The following is a 12,647-nucleotide window of genomic DNA, read 5'->3' as shown; positions in this document are numbered from 1 at the left end:
ATTTTCAATCTCTCCCTGACCCAATCTGTAATACCTACATGTTTCAAGCAGACCACCATAGACCCTGTGCCCAAAAACACCAAGGTAACCTGTCTAAATGACTATCGCCCCGTACTGTAGCACTCACATCTGTAGCCATGGAATGCTTTGAAACGCTGGTCATGGCTCACCTCAAAACCATCATCCCAGCCACCCTGGATCCACTCCAATTCACATACTGCCCCAACAGATCCATAGACAACGCAATCTCAATTGCACTCCACACTGCCCTCACCCACCTAGATAAGAGAAATACTTATGTGAGAATGCTGTTCATTGACTACAGCTCAGCGTTCAACACCATAGTCCCCTCCAAGCTCATCACCAAGCTTGTGACCCTGGGACTGGGACACACATTCATACTGATGTTACATGCACGGGGACACACACACTCACATACAATCATCATATATGCTGCTGCTACTCTGTTTATCATACATCCTGATGCCTAGTCACCCTATCCCTATACATATCTACCTCTATCACTCCAGTATTCCTGCACATTGTAAATATGGTATTGGCATTGACTCTGGAACTGACTCTGTATACAGCTTACTTACTTTCTCTTGTTCTTATTTCTATGTCTTGTGTGTTTTTGTTCTACTTGACTTTTAATTGTTTTTGTAGTAGTACTGATATTGATTACTGCAATGTTGGGAAAGAGCAAGCAAGACATTTATTTCACAATAAAAACTTCAAACTTGAAATTTGAGAGGGAACACCCAGACAGGAACCTTGGACTGCGTGATGATTAGCTTAGCAACTCCGTGACGCAGCATGACAACGTGAACGCGATTGGTCGACAGTCAGTTGCTTGCATTCATTGCCAATGGGATTCCTATATCCTACTTTCTCCATTGATCTAATGTCTCTATAGCAGAGAATCGTCCCTAGTTACCACGGACACAGTCGAAATTATGGCTAAACCTCGCCCATTTCTACAATGTATCTTCTTAAAATCTGATGTTAACACTAACCTTAACCACACTGCTAACCTTATGCCTAACCCGAACCTTAAACTAAGACCAAACATATATTTTTTGTTTTCATAAATGTTTATGATACAACCAATTTTTGACTTGGTAACTAGTGAAAACTTCAGCGGAGTTGCACGTGGTCACGTCACGTGCGTTATCATTCAGATCAAGATGGCAGCCTCCGTGTGTCGGTGCTATGAGGTGAGATTATGCACATTTGTTTTCACATTTCTCCCCCTGGCTTGCACTGCTGAAGAGTGGATGTTGACGAAATTGTTTTAGGGCTCTATATTTAACGTTTACGTTATTTTGTGAAAACGTTATATCCTCTGAAGACAGTTATGAATGGATGAATGGGCCAGTCGCTGTTCGTTCGATAGCTAAACATGTCAAGCATTCTTCATAGCCTATTAATATTGTACATAACTGGTCAGTTCGTCTGCTTGTCGGAAATAATTCGTACATCAAACAGGTCTGTAAATAATAGCTCACCATAGCCAGGACAGTTAGAGCATGTTTTGTAATATCTTTAATGGGAGTGTGTTTTAATTGAACCTTTATTTAACGAGGCAAGTCAGTTAAGAACAAATTATTATTTACAATGACGGCCTACTCCAGAACCGGCATCTTGCCCGGCATCATGCCGGGCTGAAGGGGTGGTTCGCCCCATACAAGCTAGAACCGCCACATACACTTGAAACAAATAGCCAAACCGAAAACTGCAGACAAAAATGCTTTGTGCTACTAAGATCAGTGAAATGTAGGCTGACCACGGAGTGAAGAGCAGAAATCTCATCTAGTAAGCAAGTCGCAGCAATGAAGAACGCGAAGGGGGGGAGATTTTCTGCCGAGATGCAGAGCCTTAGACCGCTGCGCCACTCGGGAGCCCAATAGGAATGTCTTGTAATAGCTTCAGTAGGAATGTCTTGTCATAGCTTCAGTAGGAATGTCTTGTCATAGCTTCAAAGTAGGATTTGTCTTGTCACTAGAAACGTCCCAAAAATAAGAATTGTCTTGTCATAGCTTCAGTAGGAATTGTCTTGTCATAGCGTCAGTAGGAATGTCTTGTCATAGCTTCAGTAAGGAATGTCTTGTCATAGCTTCAGTAGGAATGTCTTGTCATAGCTTCAGTAGGAATTGTCTTGTCATAGCGTCAGTAGGAATGTCTTGTCATAGCGTCAGTAGGAATGTCTTGTCATAGCGTCAGAAGGAATGTCTTGTCATAGCGTCAGTAGGAATGTCTTGTCATAGCTTAGTAGGAATGTCTTGTCATAGCTTCAGTAGGAATGTCTTGTCATAGCTTCAGTAGGAATGTCTTGTATAGCTTCAGTAGGAATGTCTTGTCATAGCTTCAGTAGGAATGTCTTGTCATAGCTTCAGTAGGAATGTCTTGTCATAGCTTCAGTAGGAATTTGTTCTTGTCATAGCGTCAGTAGGAATGTCTTGTAATAGCTTCAGTAGGAATGTCTTGTAATAGCTTCAGTAGGAATGTCTTGTCATAGCTTCAGTAGGAGTCTTGTCATAGCTTCAGTAGGAATGTCTTGTCATAGCTTCAGTAGGATTTGTCTTGTCATAGCGTCAGTAGGATTTGTCGTGTCATAGCTTCAGTAGGAATGTCTTGTCATAGCTTCAGTAGGAATGTCTTGTCATAGCTTCAGTAGGAATGTCTTGTCATAGCTTCAGTAGGAATGTCTTGTCATAGCTTCAGTAGGAATGTCTTGTCATAGCTTCAGTAGGATTTGTCTTGTCATAGCGTCAGTAGGAATGTCTCGTCATAGTGTCACTAGGAATATATTTGGAAATCAGACTGGGTCTCAATTTACTGCTGCGAGGTGGAATTTTTTTAGGTTGCTAAATTAGTTTTGCAGCCAGCTATCTAAACTTGTTATGGTTGATTTACCTGGGGGCCCCACTGATTATGGTAGTCACTCACTCAGACATAATATTTAAAAAAACTGCAAACTTTTCTCTCCACCCTATGGCAAAATGTGTAGAATGGCAGGAAATTAGCTGTAAAACAGCACATTTTCCTCTCCGCCCCATGGCAGAATGAGTTGAATTGCAGGAAATTAGTTATAACATTTCTAAATCTTCTCTCCGCCCCATGGCAAAATGTGTACAATTGCTGCGAACTTTCTTTTAAATTCTTTTTTTTTATCCCATTTTCTCCCCAATTTTCGTGGTATCCAATCGCTAGTAATTACTATCTTGTCTCATCGCTACAACTCCCGTACGGGCTCGGGAGAGACGAAGGTCGAAAGCCATGCGTCCTCCGAAGCACAACCCAACCAAGCCGCACTGCTTCTTAACACACGCGCCTCCAACCCGGAAGCCAGCCGCACCAATGTGTCGGAGGAAACACTGTGTACCTGGCCCCTTGGTTAGCGGCGCACTGCGCCCGGCCCGCCACAGGAGTCGCTGGAGCGCGATGAGACAAGGATATCCCTACCGGCCAAACCCTCCCTAAACCGGACGACGCTATGCCAATTGTGCGTCGCCCCACGGACCTCCCGGTCGCGGCCGGCTGCGACAGAGCCTGGGCGCGAACCCAGAGACTCTGGTGGCACAGCTAGCACTGCGATGCAGTGCCCTAGACCACTGCGCCACCCGGGAGGCCGAACCTTCTTTTAAAACTGCAACATCTTCTCTACACCTCATGGCAAAATGTGTACAAATGCTCGAATTAACTCTAAAATGTAAAAATATTTTYTCTGCTGTCAAGAGCGGGGCCACTAATGTTTTGCTCGCAAGGGGGTGTGTATGGATGCGGGTACGCAGACCCGCGGGGTACGCAGATCCCGGCTCCTCATGATGAGTTCAGATTTTTTGTGGCCCCCACCCCCATCAAAGTTGCCCATCCCTGGCCTATGTTGTTCTTCTCTTTAGCTGGTCGGAAGACGTCTTCTGCTCCTGCCATCCCGTGCTGTCGTCTCCTCATTCAAGAGAGGAGATGCCTACAGGATATGTGGGTCTCCGGCTGTCCCTGTGCAGGTAAAGACCAAAGCATTATCATCATTGACCTTCAAATAATGATTGATCTGGAGGTAGCTAACTAGCGTTAGCTAACACACAAACTCTTAACATGGTATCTGTCATTCACTCATAATTGTGCCCTCTTTCTCCCAGGTGCGGTATGCGTCAGAACGACCTAGTCGTAAAGGCTTTTTCAGGGAGTTTGTGGAGAACCTGAGGCAGGAGTTTGGGAAGGACAAGGAGATGAAGGAGAACATCAAGAAGTTCAGAGAGGAGGCCAAGAGACTAGAGGAGTCGGATGCCCTGCAACAGGCTCGGAGGAAATTTGTAAGCTTAMATTTTTATTTTGGAATGTGATGTACCTGTAAGGCAATGGTACCAACCTTGGTTGTGCAGACTTTTTTTCGCCAGCCCATCACTACCCTTCAACTAGTGAAGGTCTTGACAATAAGTTCAAAAGGTTGTGTCAGTGCTGGGCTGAAACAAAAGCCTGCACACGCTGTTGCTGTCCTGGACCGGGGTTGGTGACAACTGGATAAACATTTTTAACCTGTGTTACAAACACATACTTGTAATCAAGGACACTCATCAAGCTCAATTCTTTATTTCCTCCAGAAAACCATTGAGTCTGAAACCGTTAAGACCTCTGAGGTGTTCAAGAAGACCTTTGGGACTCTGTCTGAAACTGTGAAGGAGGTGAGTCATTTTCACTCTTTCAAATGATTTATAGAAGTCATTGACATCAGAAGTTAGTATTAAGCCTAAGTGCAAATATTTCAAGTCCTTTATATCTTATCAATGAGGTTTATCTATATTTGTATATTCCTTAATATAATTGCATGAGTTTATAGTTTGAGTTAAACTTCTATCTTAGTGCCAACCCAGAAATACAATTATAACATACTGTTTATAGTAACGGGCTACACGGGCTAATGTGATTCTCCATTACCCGTTAGTTAGAGGATAGGTACTGTTTGGCTTAGCGCAGATAATTTACGACCAACCTTATCTTGGCGATACTATCTTCGTTCTCGATTCGTCCGAACACGTATCTTCTAAAATGTCCGTGTCCAGTTGCAGGTGGTTTATTTTGAATTTAGAAAATGCTCCGTTATTAAAATAAATATACTTTTTTTGCTCCATGAAGTAACCCAAAAATGTTTACCCCACCATCTTGCCTGTTTCAAATCTTCTCTCGTTGATCGAGACAGGTGAGTGTCTACATGACATGCGGCACTTTGGGGTGGACCCACCAGTCTCAATCAATGAGAGAAGATTTGAAATAGACATTGTTGGATTGCTTTGGCGCATTTTCTAAATTCAAAATGAACCACCTGCAACTGGACACAGACATGTTACAAGATGCATGTTTGGCCATATCGAGAACGAAGATAGTATCGCCAAGTTAAGGTTGGTCGAAAATTCGCGGTGCTACAGTAAAACAGTCCTGTAACGATTAATGGCGAGTCAAATTAGCCCGTTACAAATCTGTAGCTATGTTTTTAAAGTAGCTCACCACAACTCTTTCTGAAGTCTTTCTCACATCCATGATAATGCCTGAACTCTAAAGTCATTCTATTGTCTATGTTTGTCCAGGGCCTTGAGGAGGTGACCCGTACAGACCTGGGGAAGAAAATCAAGGAGGGGGTGAAGGAGGCAGCCAAGACTGCCAGGCACTCGGTTGAGTCTGTGTCCAAGGGGGGAGAGAAGCTGGGAGCGACCAGTGCCTTCAGGGCCATCTCACAGGTCAGAGACTGACATTAAAACAAGCAACCCACCTCTCCATTGAAGGAAATGTGTTAATGCTTTATTTATTTTTAGTTCTTGGTCTGCTTTTAACCCAGCTGCTGCTTAAGATTTGACTTGGTTACATGGTTATTACTGATCATTAAGCACCAGAATGTAGAAGGTGCTACCAGTTGTGTTGGGTAAATACCAGCTGTTGAAGGACATTGACGCATGACCTCGAGGCTGAAAATGGTGTAAAACGTCATGGATTCTATGGAATCATTTAACTGATCTCATTTGTTCCCCTCTTTGTGTGTACAGGGGATGAAGTCAGTGAAGAGAGAGATTGACGTGGTGGACGATGGTACTTATAGGGCTCCTTCTCAACTCAGGAAGAGGAGGGAATTCTCCTCCAAGGGAGGGGACAGCGACAACCGAGTGTTTGAGGCCAACGAGTATGTCCCTTGTTCATAGCCATGACATAGTTATAACAGATACGTTTTCCCATTCACTGACAATGCTATGGGTGTCCATTCAGCCATGCGTGAAACTATTAGGAAATACAACCTATTGATGTAACTAGTCTATGTTGATTTATAGAGAGGACGTGGGTGTTGTGCTGCACAAGGATTCTAAGTGGTACACACAGTGGAAGGACTTTAAAGACAACAACATGGTTTTCAACAGTAAGATAATGTTATTGTGTTTCATCAGAGATAGTTACATGAGTGATGTAATCATAGGTCACATTTTATGGTTGAGTGCACTTCACTGGCCTGTCAGCAGGTGGCACTATATTCATGGGCAATTTAATACCTCAATGTCAAGTCTATCAGAAATTGGATTTTTCCTGATCAAGAAACATTTTCTATGACATTGTATCTTATTCGATGTTCTGTGGATGGTCCCAGAGTCTTGGAAGTCTTTGGGATATTTTCAGCTCGGTATTTCTTATGTTGCTTCCCCTCTCTCCTCAGGGTTCTTTGAGATGAAAATGAAGTATGACGAGAGTGACAACGCTCTTGCCAGAGCATCTCGAGCTGTGACCGACAGAGTCACCAATCTACTAGGTAAGCAACCTCTCCTTTTTTAAATATTTATTCTGTCTGTTGAATAATCCTATCAGTCCGAGGGGTTTAATGGGTGTATTCATTAGTTTCGCTGTTATATTGTCTGGTATGTCAATGGCTACAAGGTGACTACCCTCTTTTCTTTCGTAAGTTCTGATAGATGGTAGGACTACAGAGGTTTCCACTATTTTGCCATTAAATCCTTGTTTATTTGGTTGACAGGTGGTCTCTTCTCCACTACGGAGATGTCTCAGGTGCTGACGGAGATCTTAAAGGCAGATCCCAGCTTCGACAAGGACTCCTTTCTCAAACAGTGCGAGAAGGACATCATCCCCAACATCCTAGAGGTAAGGGGCCCGAACATTTCCTTTAACACTTTTTAAGCATTTTTGTAGATCAATGTTTTGTTATTTTCAATTGTAATAATACATGAATACTTTTAGCTATTTTAACTTTTGAAATGTGTAACACTAGTGCAGTCTATAGGCCACTAGAGTTGAATAGATGTTTCAAACATATAGATACTGCATGCTAAATATCTATGTAAAGTAACTACATTTACATGCATCCAGAGCGACTTACATTTCATACTTTATTTTCTCTCCATACTAATGTCCTCGAACGCACCTTTGTCCTTCTGTCTTCTGCAGGCTATGATCCGCGGTGAGCTCGAGATGCTGAAAGACTGGTGCTATGAAGCCGTGAGTACTTTCATACAGACAGCATGCTTTCTTTTCCTTTCCCCCTTTCCACTTGTCTTGATGTCTGTACAAAAGGGTTTACTTTGTGTTCTTCCGTTTGTCCGAGATATTTTGTGTTCGTTTTTSTTAGCAGGTCACGTACTTTTCGAATGAAAGGAACCTCTTAAAAGTTCTTGTTCCAAATAGATTTCTTCCTTCACAGGTGGTCCTGCGTGTTTTTCATAAAAATAAAGAAGTATTTTACCTTTTATTTAACTAGGCAAGTCAGTTAAGAACAAATTCTTATTTTCAATGACAGCCTAGGAACAGTGGGTTAACTGCCTTGTTCAGGGGCAGAACAACAGATTTTTACCTTGTCAGCTCGGGGATTCCATCTTGCAACCTTTCGGTTACTAGTCCAACGCTTTAACCGCTAGGCTACCCTGTGTGGTTGATGTCTTGTGAATGTGTTTTAACCCTCCTCTCTCTCCGTCCTCAGACATACAGTCAGCTGGCCCACCCCATCCAACAGGCCAGGGCCCTGGGTCTAATGTTCCAGTCCAAGGTCCTAGATATAGACAACATAGATGTAAGTACATGACTKTGTCTCTCAGGCCCAACCGGGCAATGTCCTGTACAAGTCACCAACGTTTTGGACGCATGCTGATTTAGTCTTTTTTACAGGTTTAACATTTTTCTATATCTCTGTTATATAAGTTCTCTTCTCTCACTCATTTATTCATTCAGTTACTCTTTCATCTCTGTCTCAGTTGGCGATGGGGAAGCTCATGGATCAAGGCCCCGTGTTGATCATCACCTTCCAGGCCCAGGTGGTCATGGTGATTCGTAGTCCCAAGGGAGACCTGGTGGAAGGAGATCCGGTGAGTTACTTCCTAAAAGGGTACTCTCTATCCTGGCAGATTTTGTCCGGGTCACTTTGCCCCACAACCGGTCTCTCTCCTGCCTTCGATGGTATCTTTTGTTCTACTTCCCTAACCCTGTTTCTAACTCTGTTTCTTCTATTCCATTCTTCTAACCGTTGCCCTTTTTCATCGACTGCTGGTGATATGTCTTGTTGCTCCCACCTTTTCCTTCTCTCCTAACCTTGTTTTCTCTCTCCCCTCCCCCAGGAGAAGGTGTTGAGGATGATGTACGTGTGGGCTCTGTGTCGTGACCAGGAGGAGCTCAACCCCGACGCGGCCTGGAGACTACTGGACATGTCTGCCTCCAGCACCGAGCAGGCTCTTTGAGAGATGAGGGACCAGACAAAGGGACGCTCCCGGGACACACACACACGTCCAGGTTCTACACACACAAGCCAGTGTACACCGCAACATCACACATATCCAGGAGCCACACTGTATGTCAAGAGGACGTGGTGGCATGTCACTTTCCAGATGTGTACTAGAGTGGTGTGTTTGTGGTTAGTCCTTATGACGCAGATGGGATCTTCTACTGGTGTGTGTGGTCTTGGAAACGAAATGGTGTATACGGACACGAAGTGAAAGGACAGTTTGTTTTCAGTTGTGCACCGGGGCCTCCCACTCATCTTTCTATTCTGGTTAGAGCACGTTTGCGTTGTTCTGTGAAGGGAGTAGTACACAGCGTTGTACGAGATCTTCAGTTTCTTGGCAATTTCTTGCATTGAATAGCCTTAATTTCTCAGAACAAGAATAGACTGACGAGTTTCAGAAGGAAGTTCTTTGTTTCTGGCCATTTTGGCCTGTAATCGAACCCACAAATGCTGATGCTCCAGATACTCAACTAGTCTAAAGAAGGCCAGTTTTATTGCTTCTTTAATCAGAACAACAGTTTTCAGCTGTGCTAACATAATTGCAAAAAGGTTTTCTAATGATCAATTAGCCCAAGTTTATAAAATTATAAACTTGGATTAGCTAACACAACGTGCCATTGGAACACAGGAGTGATGGTTGCTGATAATGGGCCTCTGTACGCCTATGTAGATATTCCATTTTTTAATTTTTTTATCTGGCGTTTCTAGTTACAATAGTCATTTACAACATTAACAATGTCTACACTGTATTTCTGATCAATTTTATGTTTTAATGGACAAAAAAATTGCATTTCTTTCAAAAACAAGGACATTTGTTTGAATAGTGATATTTATGTTTTTTACAGAAAGGCAAAAAAACTATTGTTAAGATAAATAGGATATCTATGTATGTTTAAAGATCCATTGTGTCACGTGTCCAAATATTCATGGCAATTCAGACTAACTGTAAAATATGTCAAACTGCTTCATTGCAAGCTAGGGTGGGACCACAGTCAGGCTTGTCGTAAGGCAGCTACTTTTTCAGCTGAACCTCATTGACATTGCACTAATGTTCTCAGTACTTCCAGATGTACGTATATGGTACTGTACGAGAGATGACTGCCTGCAACGGGTATGTTTATGGCTGTTTTTAGATTTGTAATTTTTTTTTACATTTCACGTTTATTTTTTGATTGTATTACAAGATTTTCACATCAGGAAACTGGAATACTGGTAACAAAGTGTTATTTTTGTTAACCATAACTCAATAACAGAAAATAATATTTCAGGAGGTGTTGTAGCCAACTGATTTGAGTGTTCCATTCAGAGTTGGTTCTAGCATGGGGGAATGTGAAGTTTCATGACCGGGCATAATCATATTTCAGCCGTCTATATAGATGTAAATCTAATGCTCTGAGATGGATTATTCATCAAAACAAGGACCATCATTCTAACAAAAATATGGTTTAATGTTGTGACCTCTAGATTAGGATATAAACCTGGAGTTTTTATGGGAACATTTTACTTGGACCATGAATGTGTTGACAGAAGGTCAGTTTCTAACAGATGAGAAACTGAATATATACATATATATATATATATACAGTGCTTTCGGAAAATATTCATATCCCTTGACTATTTCCACATTTTGTTACATTACAGCCTTATTCTAAAATGGATTAAATAAATACAAATCCTCAACAGTCTACACACAATACTCCATAATGACAAAGCGAAAACAGGTTTTTAGAAATGTTTRCACATTCATTAAAAACGGAAATACCTTATTTACGTAAGTATTCAGACTCTTTGGTATGAGACTCGCAATTGAGAGCAGGTGCATCCTGTTTCCTTTGATCATCCTTGAGATGTTTCTACAACTTGATTGGAGTCCACCTGTGGTAAATTCAATTGATTGGACAACAAATTGGGAAGGCACAGACCTTCCCACAGTTGACAGTGCATGTCAAAGCAAAAACTAATCCATGAGGTCGAAGGAATTGTCCGTAGAGTGCCGAGACAGGATTGTGTCGAGGCACAGATGTGGGGAAAGGTACCAAAACATTTCTGCAGCATTGAAGGTCCCCAAGAACGCAGTGGCCTCCATCATTCTTAAATGGAAGAACTTTGGAACCGCCAAGACTCTTCCGAGCTGGCCGCCTGGCCAACTGAGCAATAAGGGGAGAAGGGCCTTGGTCAGGGAGGTGACCAAGAACCCGATAGTCACTCTGACAGCGCTCCAGAGTTCCTCTGTGGAGATGGGAGAACCTTCCAGAAGGACAACCATCTCTGCAGCACTCCACCAATCAGGCCTTTATGGTAGAGTGGCCAGCCGGAAGTCACTCCTCAGTAAAAGGCAAATGACAGCCCACTTGGAGTTTGCCAAAAGGCACCTAAAGACTCTGACCATGAGAAACAAGATTATCTGGTCTGATAAAACCAAGATTGAACTGTTTGGCTTGAATGCCAAGCGTCACGTGTGGAGGAAACCTGGCACCATCCCTACAGTGAAGCTTGCCATGGTAGTGGCAGAATCATGCTGTGGGGATGTTTTTCAGCGGCAGGGACTGGGAGAATAGTCAGTAATGGAGCTTCTTGATGGAGTACAGAGAGCTTCTTGATGAAAACCTGCTCCAGAGCTCTCAGGATCTCCAGACTGAGGTGAAGGTTCACCTTCCAACAGGACAACAACCCTAAGCACACAGCCAATACAATGCAGGAGTGGCTTCGGGACAAGTCTCAATGTCCTTCAGTGGCCCAGCCAGAGCCCGGACTTGAACCCGATCGAACATCTCTGGAGAGACCTGAAAATAGCTGTGCAGCAACGCTCCCCATCCAACCTGACAAAGCTTGCGASGATCTGCAGAGAAGAATGTGAGAAACTCCCCAAATACAGGTGTGCCAAGCTTGTAGCGTCATACCCAAGAGGACTTGAGGCTGTAATTGCTGCCAAAGGGGCTTGATCAAAGTACTGAGTAAAGGGTCTGAATACTTATGTAAATTTAATATTTCTGTTTTTTATTTCATTATAAATGAGCAAATAATAAAAAATAAAAAAACTTTTTCTTTTGTCATTATAGGTTATTGTGTGTAGATTGCTGAGGGGGGGGGAAAACAATTTAATACATTTTAGAATGAGGCTGTAAACAAAATGAGGAAAAAGTCCAGGGGTCTGAATTCTTTCCGAACGCGCTGTAACTATAGATTAACCTTGTTTTTTTTGGGGGGGGGGGGGGTTTGTGGTTGACAGGTAAGGTCCATTTGAAAGTAGAAGTTGCCCCTCTAGAATTAGATTTCCCCTATGCCCAAACCTATACGTAATCATTAGACGTGCAAAACGATATCTGACCCTAAAACAGAGGTTGGGGCAACTCAAAGCTCACTGGAAGTTGAAGAAAGGGATCGGCTCCTGTAGTGGCAGAAACCTCACTTGAGATACTCGTGCTCAACTCTGGTAAATAATCTATGTCGATTGGAGATTTGTGGAACTCTCAGGTTATGATTCAACCCTGAGAGAGTCTCACTTTTGTTTACATCCATCCATTTGCGTCGACCAAAGGAAATGTCTATGTATTGTATCACCATTTTTATTTTTTTTGCCATGAATAAAGAATGCTGTATGATACTGAAGCTTTGTTCCTATTTTTCATTGTCTGTCATTCGCCAACATCAGTCTTTAGTGGTATAATAACCTGCGGCGACCGTCATTCGGCAGGTAGCCTAGTGGTTAGAGCATTGGACTAGTAACCGAAAGGTTGCAAGATCGAATCCCCGAGCTGACAAGGTAAAAATKAACAAGGCAGTTAACCCACTGTTCCTAGGCCGCCATTGAAAATAAGAATTTGTTCTTAACTGACTTGCTAGTTAAATAAAGGTCAAATTAAATTAAGAATTCAGGGCAGGTGGG

The 12,647-nt window shown here is 42.7% G+C and overlaps 1 protein-coding gene across 1 annotated transcript; it reads left to right on the top strand.

The window, feature by feature from the left end:
* The first annotated feature begins 1,130 nt into the window (after window positions 1–1,130).
* Window positions 1,131–9,437, top strand: LOC111956278 (mitochondrial import inner membrane translocase subunit TIM44-like). Its single transcript, XM_023976722.2, has 13 exons — window positions 1,131–1,217; window positions 3,903–4,007; window positions 4,143–4,316; window positions 4,605–4,685; window positions 5,586–5,735; window positions 6,039–6,172; window positions 6,318–6,403; window positions 6,695–6,787; window positions 7,010–7,134; window positions 7,438–7,488; window positions 7,967–8,056; window positions 8,238–8,348; window positions 8,598–9,437. Exons 1-13 carry the CDS (start codon window positions 1,188–1,190, stop codon window positions 8,715–8,717), a joined length of 1,350 nt encoding a protein of 449 aa, XP_023832490.1. The 5' UTR covers window positions 1,131–1,187; the 3' UTR covers window positions 8,718–9,437.
* Window positions 9,438–12,647: the final 3,210 nt, after the last annotated feature.

This window comes from Salvelinus sp. IW2-2015, linkage group LG32 (assembly GCF_002910315.2).
Source record: "Salvelinus sp. IW2-2015 linkage group LG32, ASM291031v2, whole genome shotgun sequence".
Lineage (NCBI taxonomy): Eukaryota > Metazoa > Chordata > Actinopteri > Salmoniformes > Salmonidae > Salvelinus > Salvelinus sp. IW2-2015.
This window is presented reverse-complemented; position numbering and strand designations above follow the sequence as displayed.

Coding starts and splice junctions, on each gene's coding strand:
- LOC111956278 (XM_023976722.2), top strand. CDS start 1,188: ATGGCAGCCTCCGTGTGTCGGTGCTATGAG. Junction 4,008..4,142: donor CTCCGGCTGTCCCTGTGCAG/GTAAAGACCAAA, acceptor TCTTTCTCCCAG/GTGCGGTATGCGTCAGAACG. Junction 6,788..7,009: donor CAGAGTCACCAATCTACTAG/GTAAGCAACCTC, acceptor TTTGGTTGACAG/GTGGTCTCTTCTCCACTACG.